General features: G+C 40.5%; 1 protein-coding gene across 5 annotated transcripts in view; it reads right to left on the bottom strand.

Moving 5' to 3' along the window:
• Positions 1-915: 915 nt before the first annotated feature.
• LOC143292944 (protein FAM149B1-like) overlaps positions 916-23,716 on the bottom strand; it is a 64,990-nt gene continuing 42,189 nt past the window's right edge. For all 5 annotated transcript variants that reach the window (XM_076603660.1, XM_076603658.1, XM_076603655.1 and 2 more), the window contains 10 exons: positions 22,028-22,237; positions 20,626-20,761; positions 18,946-19,083; positions 17,420-17,490; positions 16,911-17,088; positions 14,281-14,421; positions 13,633-13,764; positions 11,948-12,020; positions 9,941-10,054; positions 916-5,986 (listed from right to left, as the gene is read on the bottom strand). In XM_076603660.1, coding sequence (XP_076459775.1) covers positions 5,931-5,986; positions 9,941-10,054; positions 11,948-12,020; positions 13,633-13,764; positions 14,281-14,421; positions 16,911-17,088; positions 17,420-17,490; positions 18,946-19,083; positions 20,626-20,761; positions 22,028-22,237 — 1,249 coding nt within the window. In that variant the 3' untranslated portion in view covers positions 916-5,930. The remainder of the gene's footprint in view (positions 5,987-9,940; positions 10,055-11,947; positions 12,021-13,632; positions 13,765-14,280; positions 14,422-16,910; positions 17,089-17,419; positions 17,491-18,945; positions 19,084-20,625; positions 20,762-22,027; positions 22,238-23,716) is intronic.

Raw genomic sequence — 23,716 nt, 5'->3', positions numbered from 1 at the left:
TCTTAAATTCTGTTTTGTGTACAGACTGGAGAGTTTTCGTGGGTGGTTTTGAAGGGACAATAGCTGAGTGGTTAAGAACGTTGGGAGTTTCAACCCAAAAGTCCTGAGTTTGATCCTTGTTATCGGTGCCAGGTGGGTTAAGGGTGGAGATTTTTTTTTCCAATTTCCAAAGTCAACATATATTTATGTTCTTATTCCCTTTTGTGTGTATACACACGCAGATCATGTCAGAGTTTGGTAAAAGAAAAAAAAAAGATAACAGATGATGAAGAGGGAGGAGGATGCCGATGATGATGATGATGATGATGATGGTGCTATGGAGGTCTATCTAGGTTTGGGACTACGTTACAAGGCTGTACTCTACGCTTCCTGTCATAATGATATCCTGGCGTCAACAAGGCCCGAGAGAAACAGACACTTGCAGTGCTGGTCAGGTAATTAGAGCAACACACCCAAAGACCTTGAAGTGGATGGTGCTCGACTGTGTGGTCCCAGTCTCCCCATTAAAGCCCACAGCACACTCAACTCTGAGCTGAAGCCGACCACGGGCCGAAAAACCCACCTCCGCTGGGATTCGAACCCGCGTCCTCCCAGCCGTCAGTCCGCAACGCTAACCACTTCGCCAGTACGGCAGCTGTGAATTCGGTAACATTTGGGAAACAGGTATATATCCAGCATCAACAGCCCCCAAATCAAAGTATATGACAGGGTTAAAAATGCAAAACAAAGGGAAAAAGTTCTCTCTCTCTCTCATTCACACACACACACATGCGCGCATCAAAAAAGGCAGAAATCCATACAGAGATTTCACACACGCAAAAAACAAGACAGACAGATGAAGTGGAAAACAAGGTCATAAAAACCCCAAACACAACAAAGTATATGTCCAAAACAGGTTAAACATAAACGTGGCAATACATATCAAGAATTTTAATCCATAAAAAGAATCCACAGTAAAGCTTTTATTTGTACAGTAGCAGAACAATTAATGATTTCTTTTTTTTAAGTTTCCTTCTAACTTATAAAAAATATAAAGAAAAAGCATGTACAAGACCAAAGCTACTGGGGACAAAATCCATGCTATACACAAAGCCAAGATGTTCACACACACACACAAACACACACAACAAAAAATTCACACAGACACATACAAACACACGCCCCTACAACCTCCAACACATGCACGCATGCAAACACAAAGTCACAAACAAATGTGAATGAAACCACACCATGCGCATGCAAACGCATGTACACACACACACACACACTCATGCTGCTAAACTATTCACGAAACATACAAACAGACTACATATAACAGAGCATTTCAAAAATATGATTCAGTAATAATAATATTAAAACAATAATATTACAGACACTTATCATTTCCGTTAAAGGATAAAAACAACAACAACAGCAAAACAGACCTGTAAAGTTCAACCCAGACCAGATTAAAAAAACAAAACAAAATAACAACACAAGAATATTATATATAAATAAAATGCTAGTAATTCAAATCAGAAATCCAAAACAACAACAACAACAATAAATCCAAAATGCAAGTTTTGGACCATAAGATTCTTAATCTCATCATTACCATTCCCTGAGATAATTCCACATTTTGCCTCACTTCACACTCCAAACAGTGGCAACGTTTAAGGAATATTACATAGTTGAGGTAATGGTCACACCCATACATATGTGTTGGATACTTTTGTGCCTATGACAAAGGTCCCACAGCCTTGGTCATGTGGGCAGTGAAATTATATCCACTGTGTCTCGGTGGAGTGAAGAAAATCATTGTAAAATGCCTTTCCCTTGGACACAAAACCAACACACCTAGAACTCTGATCACTGGTGAACACTGACACGCCCAGTGCCTGACCCACTCTGCCATGGGACACTGTGACAGTGCTTCAACACAAACAAAAATACACAGGTCAACTATCAATGAAAGAAAACTTGACAATGATAACACAGCAACAAAGACACAATGTTCTGTTCAAACATTCATTTTTATTTCACTCCTTTCATGAACTGTGACAAAACAAAGAGAGAGAGAGAGAGAGAGAGAGAGAGAGAGAGAGAGCGAAGGTGACAAAGCAAGAGACGGATTGATATATCAAAAAAAGGGGGAAAATATATATATATATATCTTGAGAGACAGAGTGAGATGATACATATATATATATATAGAAAAAGAAAGAAAAACACCCATAGGTGCTGGGGAGGACCCAGAGAAGCACTGTCTCCACCCGCCCTTGGAACAATCCTGCACCACCCTTGGAGGCCTGTGCTGTTTTCACGATGGGTGCAAGCATGCACAGGACACTCCATTAAGAATTCAAGGGACATAACTGCTCCCGAACAGAGGCAAAAGAGACCACAGGATGCAACTCGCGACAGCCTCAAATGAAGTATCCCCATGGGTGTACCAGCCAGTATTTCAGGACTGCCGAGCCTACCGGCAAAAGACACCACCCTCCAGCTGCCGAGCACACCCTACAGGGAGGGTACGGTGGTGTCTTTTGCCAGTGGGCTCTGCATATATGTATATATATATATATATATAAATATATATATATTTTTAAAGACAGGGAGATATGAAACATATAAGACAATCATTCTTGAAATGAAATTTACCTCGCATGTTATCAGATTCCAATGTTGGCAATAAAAAAACAAAAACAAAAAAACTCCCCCATATATTTGACAACAAGATAAACACACCACAGAATGTGTATATCATTTGTCTTTGGTGAAATTATCTGAATAATCTAAAATAACTTGATGCTGATTATAAAAGAAAGAATAGTTACAGTTTTTAGAAGTCAGTAGTAATTGCTGTGAACAGATCACATTTCACAACAGAAGTAAGGCTTCTAACATACCAACATTTTTGGAAACTTTCACCAAATCTTCACAAAATACCTTGCAAAGGGATAAGAGCTTTGACAAATGTGATATTAAAAAAAATGGAACCATCAAAAACGTCAAAGAAATTGGCTGCCATATTCATCATTATAACTTTAAAATGTAATACACATATGTGGCGGCTCCAACTCAGTTATGTGCCCTTATCTCATCAAGAGTAAAAGAACTTGTTTGTTGTTCAACACACTAGTTTTGCCAGTTTTTCTTTCTTTTCTACTAACTCAAATCCATTGTGTCAGCCTGTGCAGGAGTATCTTCTGATGCAGATGTAGCCCATAAACTCAGTTTGGTTGTCTGTACATTTGAAGTAAGCTACTGTTCACAATTAATAAGTTTTGCTTGATTTTCTTTATCCTAATATTATGTGTGCATGTGTAAAATACGATCAGTTTTGTTGTTAATTCTCTATTGTTTGCTTTTGTCACAAAACAAAAAGGGTTTCAAAATATACAGTCTGAGGTCACATTCTTAAACTCATAACTTTTACAAAAGCTGTAGGAAGTCTGTCCTTTGCATGCACATTTAGTTTCCTTCTCAGCATGAACAGAATATCATAAAATAAAAAGATAAATAAAACAAAACTTTTCCAGATAAAAAAAAAAAGCAACAACAAAAACATCACAGTAAAATCAAATACACTTCATAAGATAATTCTGAATCATAACACAAGTACATACAAGCACACCGATGCGTCTAATATCACAGCATGTGAAGTAATGTCAGAGTTAAGTACAACTGCTGCACAAACATGTTTACCCACAGACACATATTCCCCCACCCTCCAAATACAAACAATAAGGGCTTTTGGGATTCAAGAGCTTTAATGACAATAAGCATGTGCCATTTCATTTTCTTCTCCTTCTCCAAACTGAAAATGCTACCGCAGAAGCACTGCTGATGCACCAGAGAGAAACTGTCGTGAAGAAATGTGCAAAATATGTGCTGATTCTGTAACATTATCTTACATTTGATTTTCTTCATAAATGGGAAAAAGAAAAGGACTGTGAGAAGGACAAACATAAGGCAATGAAGCAAGAGGTGTAATAATGGGTGGTTCTAGTATTTCCAATGATCTATTTTGGAGACAATTTTCCCATCAAATATGTCTAACACACATACACATCTCTCTCCCTTTCTCTGTCACACAAACACACGATTCTCTGTCTTCACAAAATCTCTCTAAGAAACCAATTTTAGATCAATGAAAGGACAGGACTTTTTATGTTTCCTGAAGTACTGAACATAAGAAAAGAAAATAGACTGCAGTGATTTCTTATGTGGAAAGTCTGCTCCAGTAATTCAAACCAGTTATAACACCCAAAGGATGAAATACTATAACCAAGTACTTTATAACTCAGGAAATCAATTATTCATATATTCATTTCTGTGCTTAACTTTGTCAGTATTTTTGGTGCCATCTTTGAAACCAAGCCATTTTCTGTCAGTACTTTTTGGGCAAAAGCTGGGCATCCCTTGGAGTCAATCCCCAAAATACATACTTTTATACCTGAGTTTAAATTTTTATATATTCATACAGTTTGGTGTTGGTTTTTTATTTTTTATTATTTTTTTTTATTTTTTTATTTTTTTATAAAAGAGGAAACAGAATTTCCAGAATGCGGGGATGCTATTCACACTGACAGACCGCTGGCACCCCATGGGGGAGATATATGCCAATGTAGTGCCTCTTTCACATCCTCCAGATAAGCACACACACACAAATAATAATAACAAAAAAGACACCTCCTCCCCCAAACAAAAACAACAACTGCAGTTTGTGCAGCACCACAGCTAATTCACACCAAGATATTGTTGATCATGATTTCGTTTGACAAAACATTGTCAGACAATCACTTCAAGTGTTGTTTACCACTTATTCCCTCCATCTCTCTCTTACACACACACACACATACATACACACACACACACACTCAGTGGCACTGACACACACACACACTGATGACACACACACCCACACACACTCAGTGGCACTGACACACACACACACTGATGACACACACACACATATATACATACACACACACACACTGGCCCATTTTCACAGACATAACAATTATTCCACAAACATGTCCATCATGTTTCTGGCAATCCATTGACGGTGGAGAATCTGAGCAAACACCCGGAATTTCTAAGGAAACAATGTGAGCAAATTATCAATCAAAGATCACCAGTGTCAAGAACTGTTGGCATTGTATTGTATTGTATTGTATTGTATTGTATGTATTGTAGTGTAGTGTAGTATAGTGTAGTGTAGTGAATTGTGTTATATATATATATATATATATTTTTTTTTTTTTTTTTTTAATCACAACAGATTTCTCCATGTGAAATTCAGAACAGCTTCTCAGAGACACAGAGAATGAGCAGACAGACTGTTCACTGAAGTAAAAAACAACAACAAACAAACAAAAAAAACAAGAACAAAAAACAACAGGAGCACAATGGTTTTTCAGCAGATTCAGTAGTATTCATGATTTTCAGCACAAACATTATCTATATCACAGCAGGGAATGCAGCTGATCTGTACACCGGGTGTTAGCCAAAGGGCTCCGCATACCTCAAACTGTTTTTTTCAGTAATAATTGCAACCATGAGACAAGTGCTGTGCCACCATCCTGTAACAGACTGATCTTCTTGTTTTTTCCCCCCCAACACAAATCACAACCGTCCACTTGTATCAGAATTCAAATATAACTGATCCATCTCCATGAATATTCACAATCAAGAGTTCATGTGAGATTGGGAATAAAAAACCCCAGGAAACACCACTGTCTCATTTGCATAGTTTTAAAATGTCTGTGACAGAGATACGCTCAGGTCAGCATTTTGAGCAAAATTCCTGCTTCCATCGATCTGTCCTTACACTTGACAGACAGAAGCTGGCACCCACAAACCACAAACACACGGGTTAAAACAGAAAAAAAAAGAACCAACACACACACACACAAACACGCGCGGGAGGTAGAAAAGGTTGAAGGTCAGTTGCGCAGGGTACGTCTCGGCTTGAAGAAGCTGAAGCTAGGGGCGCTTGGGACTGAAATCAGAAAGACAGAGCCAATGGTGGAAAGGTCTTCAAATCTGTGACACTGATATATGCACGTGCACAATATACTTACAAAAAAAGCAACACTTGCCATTATGCAAGATCTGAAACAATAATTAAAATTAAAGTCACAATACATCTATAAATTCAAATGACACAATGTCAAAAGAAAAAAAGAGAGAATTTAAGTCAAATCCTTGGTGTTGACAAACTATTTCAAGAGAAAATATCATAAATGACTACCACCATCACCACCACACAGACACAGACACACATACACAAACATGTGATATACAGTTAACCAAACAGGGTTGTTACATTGACTCACGCACACAAACATATAAACACACACACACACACACATACGCATGCACAAACACATATGCACACATGTACACGCACACGCAGACACACACACTTACAAATAATTATGCATATTGATAGCAGATGCAAAGTACAGATGACTGAAACATCTACAATACACAGCTTCCACCTCTTCTTCCAACAGCTTCCGCACCTTGCAAAACCTCTGTACATCTGATAATGAACCAACAAAACAGAAGCTGGGCTCTGATCCGTTTCCACCTAAAGACAATGTTCAACCATTCATACAAAATATGTGATGCTCTGCTTTCTGCGATTAACACATTTCCTGTGTATGCTTTTGCATTCTTATGAGTTTTCGTGAATAAGCAAACAAAGTGATTCCACACATACACACCGAGAAATATTAAGCGTCATCATTCGACTGCGGGAAATTCCAAATGCAATTTTTCATCACACTGAATTCAAACTGCTGCTCTTTTCATGAGCAGTCAATAAACAAACAAATAACTCTGGTCATGAAACAGCTCACACTGTGGGAAATCAATGCATCCAGCAACAGCAGCAATGATGCAAGTGTAGAAGGCACGGTATCAGGGAACACAAGGGTGTGAAAGAGGGAGGGAGGGACAGAGGAAAGATTAAGGACAGAAAGACAGTACACTTGTGGGAGAGTAAGGGGGATGAAAGGAGGGGGGCAGAAAGAGAGACAGGGAAGTGAGAGAGAGAGAGCGTGAGAAAAAGAAAGAGAGTGAGAAAGAGAGAGAGAGAGAGAGAGAGAGAGAGAGAGAGAGAGAGAGAGAGAATCACAGAGAGAAAGGAGGGTGGGAAGCAGGAAAGACAGAAGAAAGAAATAACAGATACATGAGGAGCAGGAAGGGAGGAGGTGTCAGTGGGGGAGAAGAGTGGGGGAACAAAGAAATGCACACTCATGGCCATTTGAATTTTGTTTCCTTTTTATCTTATGATATCCACACACCTTTCATTGTCTCAAACAAATTGAGAACAAACAACAAACATGCACACACACACACACACACACACAAGAATAACTGTACACAACAAAAAGCATGCATGAACAAACATGCACACACACATACACACACACACACAAGATTGACGGTGCATAACATGCATGTACAAAACTACACAAACCCACACAAACACTTGTTCACACATATCAACACCACTCAAAAACTTTACAATTATCATCACATGTCACCATATGTTATGTAAGCAAGGGCTGAAGCCATTAATCACCCAGTGTCAATCAGTTTTAAGTATCCAGTTTGGGTGGTGATGAAGGACACCAGTTCACAAGTGTGTTGTTACAGATCACATCAGTATTAGTCCACTCTGGTGTGGTGGGTAACACTCATTTGGGGTGCAACGGACACGCTTCACAACATACTTAGCACAAGCTCCCTCTACCAAAACTGAGCCATTGTACGAGGGCTAGGGGAGAGACCTGGAAATAGGATACATGTGGTCACGACCTGTCAACATGAAGCAAACTGTCTGAAAAAAAAAGAAGCGTAAATGTGTATTGCTCCATGTGCTTTTCCAAGTATGCACAAAACCTTGGTGTTCACAATTAAAAACAAAACACAATATTATCAACGATTGCCACCAACACACAAACACACATGATACACTGGTACAGGATATGTACATTACTTTTGGGGGGAAACATGGTAGGGAAACGATAAACAATTCATGTATATGATCAGTTCAAGCCATGTGGAGTGAGTGTACAAAGAGATTCACTCCACTGGCTGTGTACTTCACTCACTGGAACAGGTTATATATATTACCTGTTGTTATTGTTTTTGGAGGGAGCGTATTGGTGGTAAATGGGGAACAGGGGGATGGATACATATTTGTATTTGTATTTCTTTTTACCACAACAGATTTCTCTGTGTGAAATTTGGGCTGCTCTCCCCAGGGAGAGAGCGTCACTGCACTACAGCACGACCCATTTTTTAAAAAAAATTTTCCTGTGTGCAGTTTTATTAGTGTTTCATATCAAAGTGGATTTTTCTACAGAATTTTGCCAGGAACAACCCTTTTGTTGCTGTGGGTTCTTTTACATGCGCTAAGTGCATGCTGCACACGGGACCTCAGTTTATCGTCTCATGTGAATGACTAGCGTCCAGACCACCACTCCAAGTCTGGTGGAGGGGGAGAACATATTGGTGGCTGAGCCGTGATACGAACCAGCGCACTCAGATTCTCTTGCTTCCTATGCGGACACATTACCTCTAGGCCATCACTCCATGTATAACCAGTGCAAGCCATGTGGAATGTGTTCTTTACTCAAAGGCACAGGATATATGCACCACTATTTGGGATAGTCAGAGGGGGATACACAAGGTGTGTTGTGAACACAACAGGACTCTTTCCACTGGTTGTGTGCTTCTCTCAAAGGCACATGACATATACACTATCATGTGAGGGGACATGGGGATAGGTGTGGAGTGTTGTGTGCACTAAAGGATTCACTTCGCTGGTTGAGCACTTTACCACAGGCACAAGATATAAATATAAATATTACTTTTAGAGGGGGTACACAGGATGCACATGGAGTAAAGTAAGCAAAAAAAGGACTCCACTAATTGGGAGGGGCAGGGGGAGTGCAAGCTGATTGGGGCACAGGGAATAAATACAGCTATTTGGGCGGGACAGGGGGAATACAAGTGGAGTGTGGAACAGGGAATATACACTACTTTTTGGGATGGACATGGGGGGATACTACAAGTTAATTAGGGCACAGGAAGTATACAATACTATTCAAGACCATCATGGGGTACTGCAAATGGACCAGGGGAATACAAGTGTGGTGTGGTCTGGGACGTAGAATATTCATTACTGATTGGGAGGGACAGGGAATATACAAGTGTGGTGTGGTCCAGGACAGGGAATATACACAACTATTTGGGAGGGACAAGGAGGCACAACAGTCAAATGGTTAAAGCGTTGGACTTTCAATTTGAGGGTCCCGGGTTCGAATCTCGGTGATGGCACCTGGTGGGTAAAGGGTAGAGATTTTTCCGATCTCCCAGGTCAACTTATGTGCTGACCTGCTAGTGCCTGAACCCCCTGTGTATACACACACACAGAAGATCAAATACACATATTAAAGATCTTGCAATCCATGTCAGCGTTTGGTGGGTTATGGAAACAAGAACATACCCAGCATGCACACCCCTAAACACGGAGTATGGCTGCCTACATGGCGGGGCAGATAAACAAAAACGGTCATACATGTAAAATGTTACATGTCTGTCTTAGTGTGTATGTGTGCGTGCCTGAAATCTGATTGAATGACACAGGAAATGAATGATGAGCACCCAGTGGTAGCTGTCAGTTGGCTCTACCCAGGTAGGCAGCCTATTGTGCAAATGACCCTGTGTTTGTAAAGCACTTAGAGCTTGGTATCCCATCGAGGATAGACACTATACAAATATCCATATCAATCAGTCAGTCAAGTATGGTGTGGTCTGGGGCAGGGACAAATACAAGTGGAGTATGGCTCAGGACGTATACCAAATATACACAACTATTTGGGAGGAACAGTGGGGATAGACAAAGCATGCTACGTGTACACAGCTAGGGACTCACTCCACTGGTTGTGGCGGTCAACAGAGGGCCCCTCATGGTCCTCCAGGGAGCTGGATACAGGGTCAGCTGAGGGGTAGAGTCCGTTGCCCAGAACATTCAGACCTCCGCTGTTCCCTGCCGCCGGGAGGAAGGTGACAGAATGGTTAATACACATATAATCTGCCAATACACTGTGCGTGAGGGTCTGGGTTCCAATCCCGGTTTTAATTTTCTCCATAAAGTTTGACTAGAAATTCAAACTGAGTGACTGGTCATTTGGACTAGATAAACCGAGGTCAGCGTAAAGCATGCACTTGGTGCACTGAAAACATGAACTCTGGGCAACATAAGAGTTGTCCTTTGGCAAAATTCTTTAGAAGAAATCCACTGTGACAGGTACATAAATACATCAATTATATATATGCATGCACTCAAGGCCGAACTATTGCTTTGACTTATGCTGTTGATGTTGTATATAAGGATTTGTCTGAATGCAGTGATGCTTCCTTGAGAAACTGAAACTCAACACATACACAACACACTCATGACAGGCAAAACAGGCAAGAGGCTAAAGTGTTCAACTTTTTTCTTTTCTTTTCTTTTTTTTTTTTGGGTGGCCTCAGTTGCATGTAAGATCATGGAGCACACTGTCTCACTCTTTTTTTATTTTTATTTATTTATTTATTTTTTAGTGCTCTTCATGTGTCTTTCTTCGATGGCCGAAAAAAAAGAAGAAAAAAAACAACCAAAAAACAACAAAAAGCAACAACAACAAAAACCTAATAATAAAAAAAAAACCCAAAAAACAAAGAAAGAAAGAAAAAGAACTCTCCCAGCCACACACATTCACATCATTCATGCACAGTTCTTTATCTGTGGGATATTCTACTGATGGACAAATTCTGTATTTTTTAATCGGCATAAGGTTATGTGTGTCTGGGTTTTTTCTTGCACTTGTTTGTGTTACATCCTGTGTAATGACTCATTCATTCTCTCCCTCTTTCAGGTATTGACTATATTTGTATGTGCGTGTGTGTGTGTGTGTATCCTATGTGTGTCAATATGTGCATCTGTATAAGAGTGTATGCGCGAGCGTGCATTATCTGTGTGTGTGTGTGATCGACTTGATTTAATAAAAAGATTTAGTTTATCTGAGACATGGATAAACGAGTTCCATAACTTCCCCTTACTCTATTTTCCCATCAAAGCATTCAGTATCTTGACGTATTATCAGAGTTGAATTTGTTCAGTCGATGAAAACTGTGGTCAATATAGCAGCTGGTGCTCAAAGATAAGAAACAAAGGAAAAGATGAATTTGTTTTGTTTGCTATACTGATGCACATTATGGCAATCAAAATTACTTTGTTGATTTTACAATAAGCTTTCTGAGATAGGTTGCATTATTTAACTCCAAACAGAATGTTTTCTATTGTCAGGTTGGTTTGCTTCCCCAACAAACCAGTTAAGTAGTGGTCTATTTCTGTCCAGAATCTTCGCACTGGGCTATAAAGGTAAAAGAAATGTTTGATGAAGTCCACTTCATCTGGACATAGTGAGCATTTGTTACTGTCTGTTACTTTCATCTTATGCAGTAATATATTGGAAGGGTACATGCACTGCAATTCTCTTAGTCTAATTTCTTTTGTTGTTGTGCGTGCAAGTACGAAATTAAGTTTATGAAGCCAAAACCAATAAGTGCATGAATTATTTGCTTTATTTCCTACGCTCTTGTTCTTCTGCATAAATCTCTGGCTCTACAGAAGGGTAAAAACAGCCATACAGGTAAAAGCCCACTGGTACAAGTGAACATGGGAGTTGCATCCAATGAAAGCAGAAAAAGAAGAATCACATATACATCAAGCAAAGGAATGTGGATTTTCCTTTCAATGTTTTTTCGCTGATTTATCTGGATTATACAGTAAAGCAGCTTGTAGATTGTCAGTCATATCATTATCATCATCAACAACATAATCATTGACATTCTCATCGCACCATCCTTGTTATCATCATTGAAAACTTGGGCATACCTCCCATGACATAGACCTGTCTTGCAGGAATGCTCTGAACCAAGGGATTGTGTGCTCCAAAGGGTGTGTCAGACTGGAAACAAACAAAAAATCACAACGGTTGCATAATCATTTTTCAAGGGTGTACACACATCATTAACTCTGGTTGTCTGAGGAGAGAGAAATATAGACACCATATAGACTGACAGACTGACAGAGACTGAATAATAGAGAGAGGACATAATCAGTGGAGAAAGTCAATACATGCATGCAAGAACATGCACATGTACAAATATATGCATGCCTGCATTAATGTGTGCACATGCACTCATACAGACATGTGCAGTATATCTATATCTCCCACCAGAAAATCTCCCTTACCTTCCTCCTTGCTGGTTGGAATGGGTCTTGTTTCCTTTTATATATATATATATATATATATATATATTGTTTTTTTGTTTTTTTTTATTATTCTGTTTGATGGTTTGTACAGTTCCCATAGTATCACATATTCTAGAGGCTTCAACTGTGCTGGTACTCTATATCCAGTATCTACAGTACACTAATACCTAGCATTTTCCTTAAGGCCTTTGCACATCAGGGACACTGTGACAAAACATCAAGTACCTCCAATACATTTACCCACATACCATTTATCCCAAACCTCTTAGTGGTGGGGAGACCATATATGTTTAGTACCAACACTTCACTATAATAACCATACATACTTTATTCTGAAACTGTTAGTGGTGCAGAGATGGTATGACAATATTTCCAGTGTCTACAAAATGTTTATATCCATGAGTCATTTATCCTGAAGGCTTTAGTGGAGCTGGGGTGCTACTTAAATAAAGAAAAAACAGGTCATCATTATTACTGTAACATTCAGTACTGATGGTGTGTACACTAACACGCATCACAATAACTTTCCAGGCCTAAGCCGGGCTTGCTGATAAATCATTACTTATGGTACTGTATAGCATTTTAATATATCATATCATGCTTATGCTGCAGCAGGTTTTTCTGCATAGGATTCAGGCTGCTCTCCCTGTAGAGAGCGTTACCATAATCTGCTGAGCTACCCCCTTTTTGTCCCTTTTTTCCCCTTGTTTAAAGTCTGCGAGGGTGTGTCTTACACTATCATAGTTGGTTTTTCTATACACAATTTCGTTTGGGACAACTCTCTTGTTGCAGCAGGTTCTGTTACCTGCATTAAATACACGCTACACACCCCTAAGCCACCCCTTTTTTCTTCTTCTTATCTTCTTTTTCTAAAGTCTGCGAGGGTATGTCTCATCATTATAGTGGATTTCTCTATATATAATTTTGTTAGGGACAACTCTCTTGTTGCAGCAGGTTATTTTACCTGCACTAAAATACATGCTGCACACACAGGATCAGATCGTACACTCTGATACTTCCTTGAAACTGAAACTTGCTACTATTTGTGCTTTGAAAAAAAACACCCAAAAGTATGTTCTTGAACGTGCCATGCATTCTGTAAGAGTTTTTACATCTCTTTGTGTGGAGGGGTATGGAGGAGGGTAGAGGGTCTAAACTGCATTCTTTCGGTTTTGTCTTTTTTGCCTTTTTTTCTTTTTCAGTTGTGTAGAACAGATCTTATATAAAGCAGGGAAAGGATTAATAATTTAAAAAAAAAGCATCATATATTAAACTGAAAAACAAAGAATAGAGAACTGACTGACCCTGAAGGCCTGGGTGGTGCTGGGACGGCTGACTTCAGTGCTGCTGCTGTTTCTCTCCCTGCCCCCCTGCTTCCTGCCCTCCTTGTTGTCGATGGCGCTGCTCGCCCGGTGACCAAACTTGCGATGCGATGGCTGCAACAGCAGTAAAGCTCACATAGTTTTCTATGGCCATGGTGGCAGTGAATTCATCATATTCACTGTGTTTAGGGCTTGGCATAGAAAGGCTGGGCCCAATCATCTCCTTCCACTATTTTAACTCATTCCTTCCTGTGCACAAGCATTGCTAGGGCATCAAAATTTGTTTCATCAAAATGGTTTCCACGTTCTTACAAATGCATACACAGCAAACAAAGGAAACTAACTTCTACAGTATATCAGGCTGTGTCAACACATGCCAATTTGAAAGAAAGGCTGCTCGATTTCAGTATATTTTCTGAGTTCTGCATCAAAATGGCAAGGAAGCCTGCCAAGTCCGTAAACTCCTCACTGGTATGCACTCACACACACTCACACACACACATATGCAAGCAAGCAAAAAACAACCCCCCCCCACCCCCCTCCCCAAAAAAAAACAAAAAGCAAAACAGACATGCCTACAAACACTACACTACACATGCCCACGCACAGCATCAGGAGCAGTTAACTCACCAGGCCAGAGGATGACTCCAGTGGTGGAAGCCGACCCGGCATGGAAGTGGGAGGGGACGACAAGCGATGAGAGCTGGACGGAACTATCTGCTTGACCCGCAATGCATTCTGGGGGCTGGGCTGAGGGGTACGACCCTCCTCCTGCCCATACATATAAACTTCTTTTTTTTCTTTCTTTTTTTTATAAAGAAAAAAAACAAAGAAAGAAAAATAACGATGAACAAATAAAAAGCAAATTACATAATCATATATAAAGAAACAGCAACAGGAAAACTAAATGAAGAAATACAAGCATCCTAAGAAAAAGAATTAAACTTCTTTTTCATGGTAGTCCATTGATGATGTCTATTCTTCTCTCAGACTTGTCTGGTCTAGACTCACAAATGCCTATGGAGTCCCAGTTTGCATCTGCATGGGCATCTGTAGTGAGGGCAATAAAAGTATTCAGGCTCGATCAGTGAATAACTAAATGAAATTCACACAAGAAATTCAAAAGAAAAGAAAAATCTGGAAACGTAAATGAATAAATACATACAAAATAAGAAAATCAATTAATATACAATAAGATACCGATGAATCATTAAATAAACTTCAAATAAAAAGGGTCACTCTAGGGTAGGCTGTCAAGACCTGACCAGCGCATGTGGTTTGTGTGAGGATTGGGCATCTGATCTTCTCTTTTTTTTAAGCAAATGTGGTACAGCATATATGGATCAGTCTGCACGCTCTGACACGTCCTTAAAAATGACACTAAAATTGGAATCATCCCTCTTCTGGGGATGGGGTATCAAGTTCCATGAGGCTCAGAGGGGACAGGAACTTGGGTCCACCTTCCCTCACTACTTCTAAATGCCAGTCTGGCATTGTTGATCAGGCTAGTTGTGTTGAGAGAAATTGTGTGTGTGCGTGCGTGCGTGCGTGTGTGCATGCGTATCTGTGTGTGAGTGTGTTTGTGTGTGTGAGTGAGAGAGAGAGAGAGAGAGAGTGTGTGTGTGTGTGTGTTTGTGTGTGTGTGAGAGAGAGAGGGAGAGAGAGAGAGAGAGAGAGAGAGAGAGTGTGTGTGTGTGTGTGTGTGTGTGTGTGAGTGAGTGAGTGTGTTTTCCTTATGTTTCCATGGATTAGCTCATAACAGATCTGATGTCTGCAGTTGTTTTGTTATTGTTTTCTTTCAGTTTTTTTAGTTGGGAGTCTGTTAAACTGACACCCAGGTTATCAAAAGTTTTATCAATGTGCTCTTCAAGTAAAGTTTGCTTGTTTCATGCTTTATTTTGTTTCTCTGACTATTTTGCATCTATTCCTCACAAATGGTTATTGTTATACAGCGCACTGATTCTGAAATTTTGATGGTCACATGTTTGAAACTTGTTTCTCTCTCATATTCAAATCATTCCTCTACAAGTACATATTGGTCAAATCATGACAGTCTCTCAGGAAATCAAGAATAATGAAGTGTTGTGCCATCAACGGTGGACTCGAATGTGTCCAAACCAGTATGGAAGTAAATATATAGCATGCACATACACAGAGCTAATAATTATGTACATAAACAAATGCACTAAATAGCACACACACACACACTTCAGCATGAGGTCTGTGCCATATTGCCTTAACCCTTTCATCACCAGAGGTGCAGAGCTAGCTCACTGTACAAACCAGCTGAGCAGCTGTACACTTCTGTCTAAACCAGTTGTGCAGGACAGGGAAAACTGTGTCACCACCAACCCACTTTAACTTCACTTTTACTTATTGAATCTTGTTCATTCACAGATCATTTTACAGGGCACAGAATGCAAATTATAATAAGCATGATTATTTGTACGAACACATTGACTGAATTTTGAAACAAGTTGATGAAAATGAAAAAGTATATATGTTTGAGTAGTTTTCACATATTCTTAGTTGTTTTAAACTTGAAATACACCATTTCAAGTGAAAAATGAACACATAGACGAGGAAATACAACTGGAAACAAAGACATAACACACTGTAATAAAATGTGCACTCACCTATGTGCACAGATGAGAAGAATACACACACACACACACGCACACTCAAACATAAACACACACAAACAAACAAACAATCACCAGCAATTCCATTTGGGAAAACACGACCACCACACACTCATATTCAACTGGTCTGGTGAATTCTTCTCCACTGTCACGGTCAGCAATCAGCACTCCAGCAGGCGAATTATCATCTAAATTCATTAAAAATGCCTCCGTGGTGTTGTTTGTTTCGTGAAGTACTGGCTATGCTTTGACTGGAGAAATCTGCTGAATACATTCGGAAATATTCGACAACATGCGTCAACTTGCTACTCGAATATAGAACAGACGTTCTGGAAACACATGGTGAACATTTCAAACTTGTGTGGTTTCACGAAAAGAAGACCGAATGAGGTAGGTAACTCTAGTGTACAGGTTGCAAATCGGCACCTGAGGCGTTGACCGTACAGGTCACTGATCAGCACCTGAAGCGTTCAACTTAGACGTCGCCGATCAGTGCCTGAACCGCCAAAAGGGTTAAGTGGACCTGACAGCCTGACAACACACCACCACAAAACAATCCCATTATAGTGTCCCGGCAATACACACACACACACACAGAGCGCAAACATTCACACTCACCGTGGAGAGAATTTTTGACGGCTCCCGCAGTGGGTCCAGATGCTGATTGTGACTGAGCCGTCTCCGCGGGTGGTGCATGGTGGAAGGGCGAGTGGCCATTATTTGCTGCATTGGCATGAAAGCTGCATGGCTGCTCTCCCCTAGAATGGCAGATTCCCCCATTTCAACAGAAGACATGCTGCACACAGAAACACAGAGTTGGAAATATATAGGTGTACTTCTTCTGACAAGCCGTGTCTTGCCAGATTAAAGAATTTTATAGAAACACATAGGTGGAAATATTTAGCTGTACTTCTGACAAGCTGTGTCTTAACAGATTAAAGAATTTTATAGAAACACATAATTGGAAATATTTAGCTGTACTTCTGACAAGCCATGTCTTAACAGATTAAAGAATTTTATTAATTGCTAAATAAAGAACAACAGCATATCACTACTTCAAAAATGCTGTCATGGGCCACAGGCCTCCACAAAACGAAAAGGATGATGGTGAGTGTGAAATGCTTTACCTGTGGGAGTTTCTGTCACGCAGGGCCATTTTGGACACATGCAGGAATGACGGCATTCCATCCGGGGCATCCTGTGAACAGAGTCATCATTATCAATAACATCATCATCCATCATTTTGTGAATAGAAAGATCAAGCAAATAACAGTGCTTAACAAATCATCTTATCCTAATCAAAGCATCCTGAACATCAAAGCTGCAATCACACACACACACACACGCACAAACAATTAATGTAGAAAGCTGAAAGCAAACCACTGGAAACTGCTCAAATATTGTCAGGCAGCTTGTCATAAGTTTATCATTAATCAATTATGTAAGACTATCTAAAAAACAGAAAATAGAAAACAGGGTTAAAAAAAGATAAACTTGTACACTAGATAAAAACAGAGCACAACTTTATGAAGTGAGAGCGTGCATTTGTGTGTGTGTGTGTCTGTCTCTGTTGTGTCCATGTTTCTGTGTGTGTGTGTGGTGTGTGTGCGTGCGCACGCACGCGTGCGTGCATTCGTGCGCACGCACTCATGTGTGTGTATATGTGCATGTCTGTCTGTCTGCCTGTGTCCTCGAGCCCATGTTTGTGTCAACCTGTGTCTGTGTGAGTGTATGTAGCGGGTGGGCTGAAGAATTACATGTGGATGTGTATGAGTGAACATGCAAACACACAAGCATGTGTTTACACACACACACACACACACACTTATATGCACACAGGTTCAAACAAATGTGTGCACACTGATTAGCAGGAAGGAGGCATGTGCAAACATATTCAAACTATGAACAAGTACCCAGTATGTTTAACTGCACATGAACAGGTATGTTTATCTATACACACGTTTGTTCATGCATATGCATGTGGACAAAAGCACACACATGCATACACCTCTCTCTATATAAATGTGTGTATAGCCACAAGATATAAAAAACAACAACAAAAACATGCAGTTGTCTACAATCACCAGTATGTGTGACAGGACATTAAACAAAATTCCTCCACTCAAATTGATTCAATCCCTCTATCCTCAGTGATGCCAATGCCTGTCAAGTGTTAGTAAGAACAATCAGGAAATTTGGTAGGAACATTTTGAATCTGGTAGGAACACTCCGACTCTGACCCTGGTTCCTTCCTTGCAATCCAAAGCAAAATCCACCGGGCACAGATGCTGTCTGACAAAGACGCAACTTGATTTAGCAATGTTCTCTCTTCTTCAGGCAAACGATTAAGCTGACTGGTCCACTCAATGCTGTTTCAAACAGCTGTTGTAAACATACATGCGATTAGCAGAGCATCATCACATGTGACCAAGGTTAGTAGTGACTGCCCTGGTCTTGTGATCGATAGGTCTAGAGTTTGGCAAACGATAAACCCGACTGGTCCACTCAATGCTGTTTCAAACTGCTGTTGTAAACACACGCTCTTAAAAGAGATAGAGACAGAGAAACCGAAAGAGACATTGACAGAGAGATCAGGCAAAAAACCACAAGTTCAATCCATCCTTCCACCCAGCAGGGTGGCTGAGGGACATACCCGGGGTGTGAGGACGAAGGAGGATGCCCGCACAGGGCGCTGCGGGGCCAGCACATGGTCCAGGCACAGGGAGCTCTTCTTGTCGGCCTCCAGCTCCACACTGCACCGCCGCAGCAGGGTCCGCAGCCATGACATGACCTGCACCATGCACAGATATCTTAAAAAATTTATTATCATAAATATATATCATCTTTCTACATATATTGTCAAGCACCTGGAGCTGATTTCAGGATAGTGTGCTTTTTAAGTATCCAGTATTATACATACATATGTATATGCAAAGAGGGAGAGAGAGAGGGGGGGGGAGCAAGAGAGTGAGAGAGAGCAAGACAGAACGAGGGAGAGAGACAAACAGAGAGAAAGAGATAGTGAGAGACAGAAAGACACACACACAGGCAGAGAGACAGAGAGAAAGAGAGACAAGAGTCAGAGAGAGAAAGTGAGAGAGAGAGAGAGAGAGAGACAGACAGACAGACAGACAGAGAAAGTGAGAGACAGAGAGACACACACACACACAGGGATAGAGGCAGAAAGAGAGGCAAGAGTCAGAGACAGAAAGTGAGAGAGAGACAGACAGACAAAGAGAGACAGAAAGAAAGTGAGAGAGAGAGTGGGTTTTGTTTTGTTTTTTTTTGTTTTGTTTTGTTTTTTGGCATAACTGCCTCTGTTAGTCTTGCTTGCTTTCAAGCAATACAGAATTGGGGGACAAATACTGGACACACAGATAGAGAGATGGTGGGTGTGCATGAGGGGGGAAGTGATTCAGAGAAGGAAAGAGAGAGAGAGAGTGAGTCAGAGTGAGACCAAGACACACAGATACAGACAGGCAGACTGAGAGAGGGTCAGTGACATACAGAGACAAAAAGAAAAGGAAAGAAATGCATACAACATTAAAAGAAACACTTCAAGAGAAAAGGTGCACAATCAAAACTACAGGTATATGTACAGGTATAACCCGATAACCTCCGTCATTCTGATTCCCTTGCATCTTTTAAATCTCGTCTCAAAACTCACCTTTTCCCTCAGCAATAAGTTCAAATGTGGCAGGTCCACTTCCTTTGCGTTAGGTGTGCTTGACTATGTGTGTATACATATGTATGTGTACATAACTACATGCATGTATATGAATGTGTATTGTGTGTTCGTGTGCATGTGTTTATGTAAGTTTGTGCCTGCCTATGTGTGCGTATGTGTTAGTGTAGCTGTTAGATACACATGTATGTTAAAATGTATGTATGCAGCGTGTGTGTGTGTGTATGTGTGTGTGTGTGTGTGTGTGTTTGTGTGTAGTCACATTTTGGTGTGTGTATGTAACATAGATATGTTTTATGTTAACAAAAGCGTTTTTGTAAAGCACCTAGAGCAGATTTCTGGATAGTGTGCCATAAAAGTATCCATTATTATTATTATTATTATAACTATCAAACAAAAAAGAAAAGTACTAATTCACACCTGGGTGGAGTGAGGAAAATCAGAGTGAAGTGCCTTTCCCAAGGACACAACACCATACCAAAAAGGGGGCTTCGAACCCTTAACACTGGTGAACACTGTATCAAAAGTTCAACAACACCTTAGCATTCTGCAACAGTGCCTCCATGTTGTAGGGGCACACACACACAGAGACAAAAAAAGCACCCTGCAACCCCCCCTACACACACACACCCCTCCCCACACACTGACCTCAGACCACAGGCCATCGAAGGCGCCACTCAGGATGCTGTCCTTGACACAGGCGTTGGGAGTGATCGGGGGGTACCCCACATGCCTCCGATGCAGGCTGATCTTTTTCTTGTGATGCTCCAGGTTCTCTTCAGAACTGAGAGGGTAAAAAGACACAGAGAGAGAGAGAGAGAGAGAGAGAGAGAGAGAGAATGAGAAAGATACTTAAGACAAACAAAAAAAAAATATACATGTAAGAAATACACAAACACACACAAGTACACACATACACACACTCACACACATGCCAACACACAAACATGCAAACAAAGCAGACTGATCAGAAAAAAAGCAACACACACACACACACACACACACACACACACACAAATCAAGTAAACACATACACACACATAAACAAACAGGCAATGGGTATCAGTTTCATAGGGAGGCTTCACTGTGTTCAGACAAATCCATGTGCATTACACCACATCTGCTATACAAATGCCTGACCAGCAGCATAACCCAACATACTAGTCAGGTCTTGAGAGCATGCACTCATATTTGTGTACCTATTAGAGTGGGTTTCCTCTGCAGACTTTTGCCAGATGACAAGCCCTTTTGTTACCATAGGTTCTTTTTTTGTGAGTGCCAAGCGTGAGTTGCACAGAGGACCTTGGTTTAGCATCTCATCCAAATGGCTAGATGCTCAGTTTGATTTTCCAGTCAAACTTGGGAGAACGGGTTAGTCCTGGACTCAAACCTAGATCTTCACGTACAATGTATTAGCAGATAATCATCTTAACCATTCTGCCACATTCATCCATATGAAAACATGAAGCGAAGTGGACCAATCTGAAAAAAAAAAGGAAAATGAAAAGAAACACACACACACACACACACACACAAGACCCACCCAAGTAAACATACACACACACAAACACACACCCTTTCATTCACACACACACAAGCACACAAACACAAGATAATTTCAATCTTGTGCATTGCAAACACTCTCTCTCACACACACATAAACTCACTCACTCAGACATAAAAACAAAAACAGACTTACACACACTATATTGACCACATGAAAACAAAAACCACCTACGGACCCAACCAACCACACCTTCACATATCTTTCCATCGATGGGTTGGGGATGAATGATTTTTGCAACACTGAAAAGTTTTCTTGGTAAGGGTCCAGGGGGCCCCTTTATCAAAGCACATCTCCTAATACCAAAACAATGTATAACAAAATTTCCAAAAAAAAAAAAAATCACAAATAATGCGGAAACAACTCCAGTCTATGCCTTCCAATCATCCGAACACACCGACCAAACTTCCCCACTGAAAACGATCACCCATCTAGGCTACTCATCATCACCACAACAACACAGCACCAGACACAAACAAGACTCACATGTCTTTATAATCCACAGCGATGATGTCTTCGTAGATGCCATCCTGGGCAAAAATCTCCTCATGCAAGAAGCTGTATTCGTCGCTGCCATAGCTGTAGTTGGAGCGGGACTGGGGGCCGGGGGTCAAGCCCCGTGGCAACGGAGCCAAGCCCATCTTGCCTTCCACAGGGGCCAGGGAGGCCCTCAGCTTTTGGCCCGACAGGCTCAGTCTGCAAACAACAGGCAGCAAGACATCATGAAGGATGATACCTACTTACCGCCCATTACGCCCTCCGGCATGCTGGACAGCAACAAAGAATCATTCAACACTCTTGTCTGGGTTTTTTTTTTGGCCAGTCTCTGATTGCTAACCCATGTGTGTGCTTCTGGGTCTGGAGTTCTCCTTATGATAATCACAATGATAACAATCATGCTGATATTGATTAGAAGAAGGAGGTAGGAGAGCAACAACAACAACAATATCAATAACATAATAATAATAAATTCAATAATAATGATAATAATAATCAGAAGAAGATGAAGAAGAAGTAGCAGGAAGAAGAGCAATGATAATACTCATAATAATGATGATGATAATGACAATAATGGTAATAATCAGAACAAAGGATGAAGAAGATATGGAGCAGGGGGGAGAAGAGGAGAAAGAGGAAATGAAGGAGAAGAAAAAGAAGAAGAAAAGAGGTAAAGGATGAAGTAGTAGTAACAATAATTACACTACCAGAAGCAGTAGTAGTAGTAGTAGTACTAGTAGCAGCAGCAGTAGCAGCAGCAGCAGCAGCAGCAGTAATTCAAGATCTTTTCACGGTCTGGGAAAAACATGCAACTCATAACAATAACAAAAACAACAAATATACAACTTCTACTACTTTTACTACCTCACACTTGATGCAACCAAAACACAAGTTAGTTCATGCACACTCTCTAGATTAGACTGTTGCTACTCTCTTCTCATCAGTTGTCCACAAACACTCCTCAGACCACTACAGCGGCTACAAAACTCTGCCGCCAAACTGATTTATAAAGCAAAAAGATCTGCACACTGCACTACCCTTCAAAAAGAATTGCACTGGTTGCCCATAGAGCAAAGAATCAAATACAAAGCTGCCTGTCTCTGCTACCATGACATATCTGGAACTGCACCCCGATACCTCTCTTACATCTTTCAAATCTATGTACCCTCCCGTTCTCTTCACTCTGCTGCCAGTGACAGAACCTTCCACGTCCCAAAATACAAAAGAGAACAGCACAGTGGCTGAGCCTTTTCATCATCTGCTGTTCAAATATGGAACTCTTTGTCTCACCACGTCCGTCACAGCCCCTCACTATCTAACCTCAAGACTTTCCTCTTGCAGCAGCTTTTCCTCTAGACCCTCTCTCATACATGAAAGTAGTTAGTTGATTGTGCAGGTATATTTGTAACACTATGTTGTATGTGCATTGAATGGATGTATGTATGTATGTATGTATGTATAGTATTGTATGTACGAGTTTGTATGCGCATATATATGTTGATTGTGCATGATTGTGAGTTGAGGACTGAGTGTGTTTTGTATGCATGTCTGAGTGGACTGCAAACCGCTTTGTGCAATGAGGAAAGCGCTGATAAATGTCCAGTTATTACCACTTATGATACTGAAATAATAATGATAACAACTGGAAGAATAAGAATAAAAAATGTCGACAAGGAG

Source organism: Babylonia areolata, chromosome 18 (genome assembly GCF_041734735.1).
Source record: "Babylonia areolata isolate BAREFJ2019XMU chromosome 18, ASM4173473v1, whole genome shotgun sequence".
Lineage (NCBI taxonomy): Eukaryota > Metazoa > Mollusca > Gastropoda > Neogastropoda > Buccinidae > Babylonia > Babylonia areolata.
The sequence above is the reverse complement of the archived record's forward strand: the minus strand, read 5'-3'. Positions and strand labels throughout refer to the sequence as shown.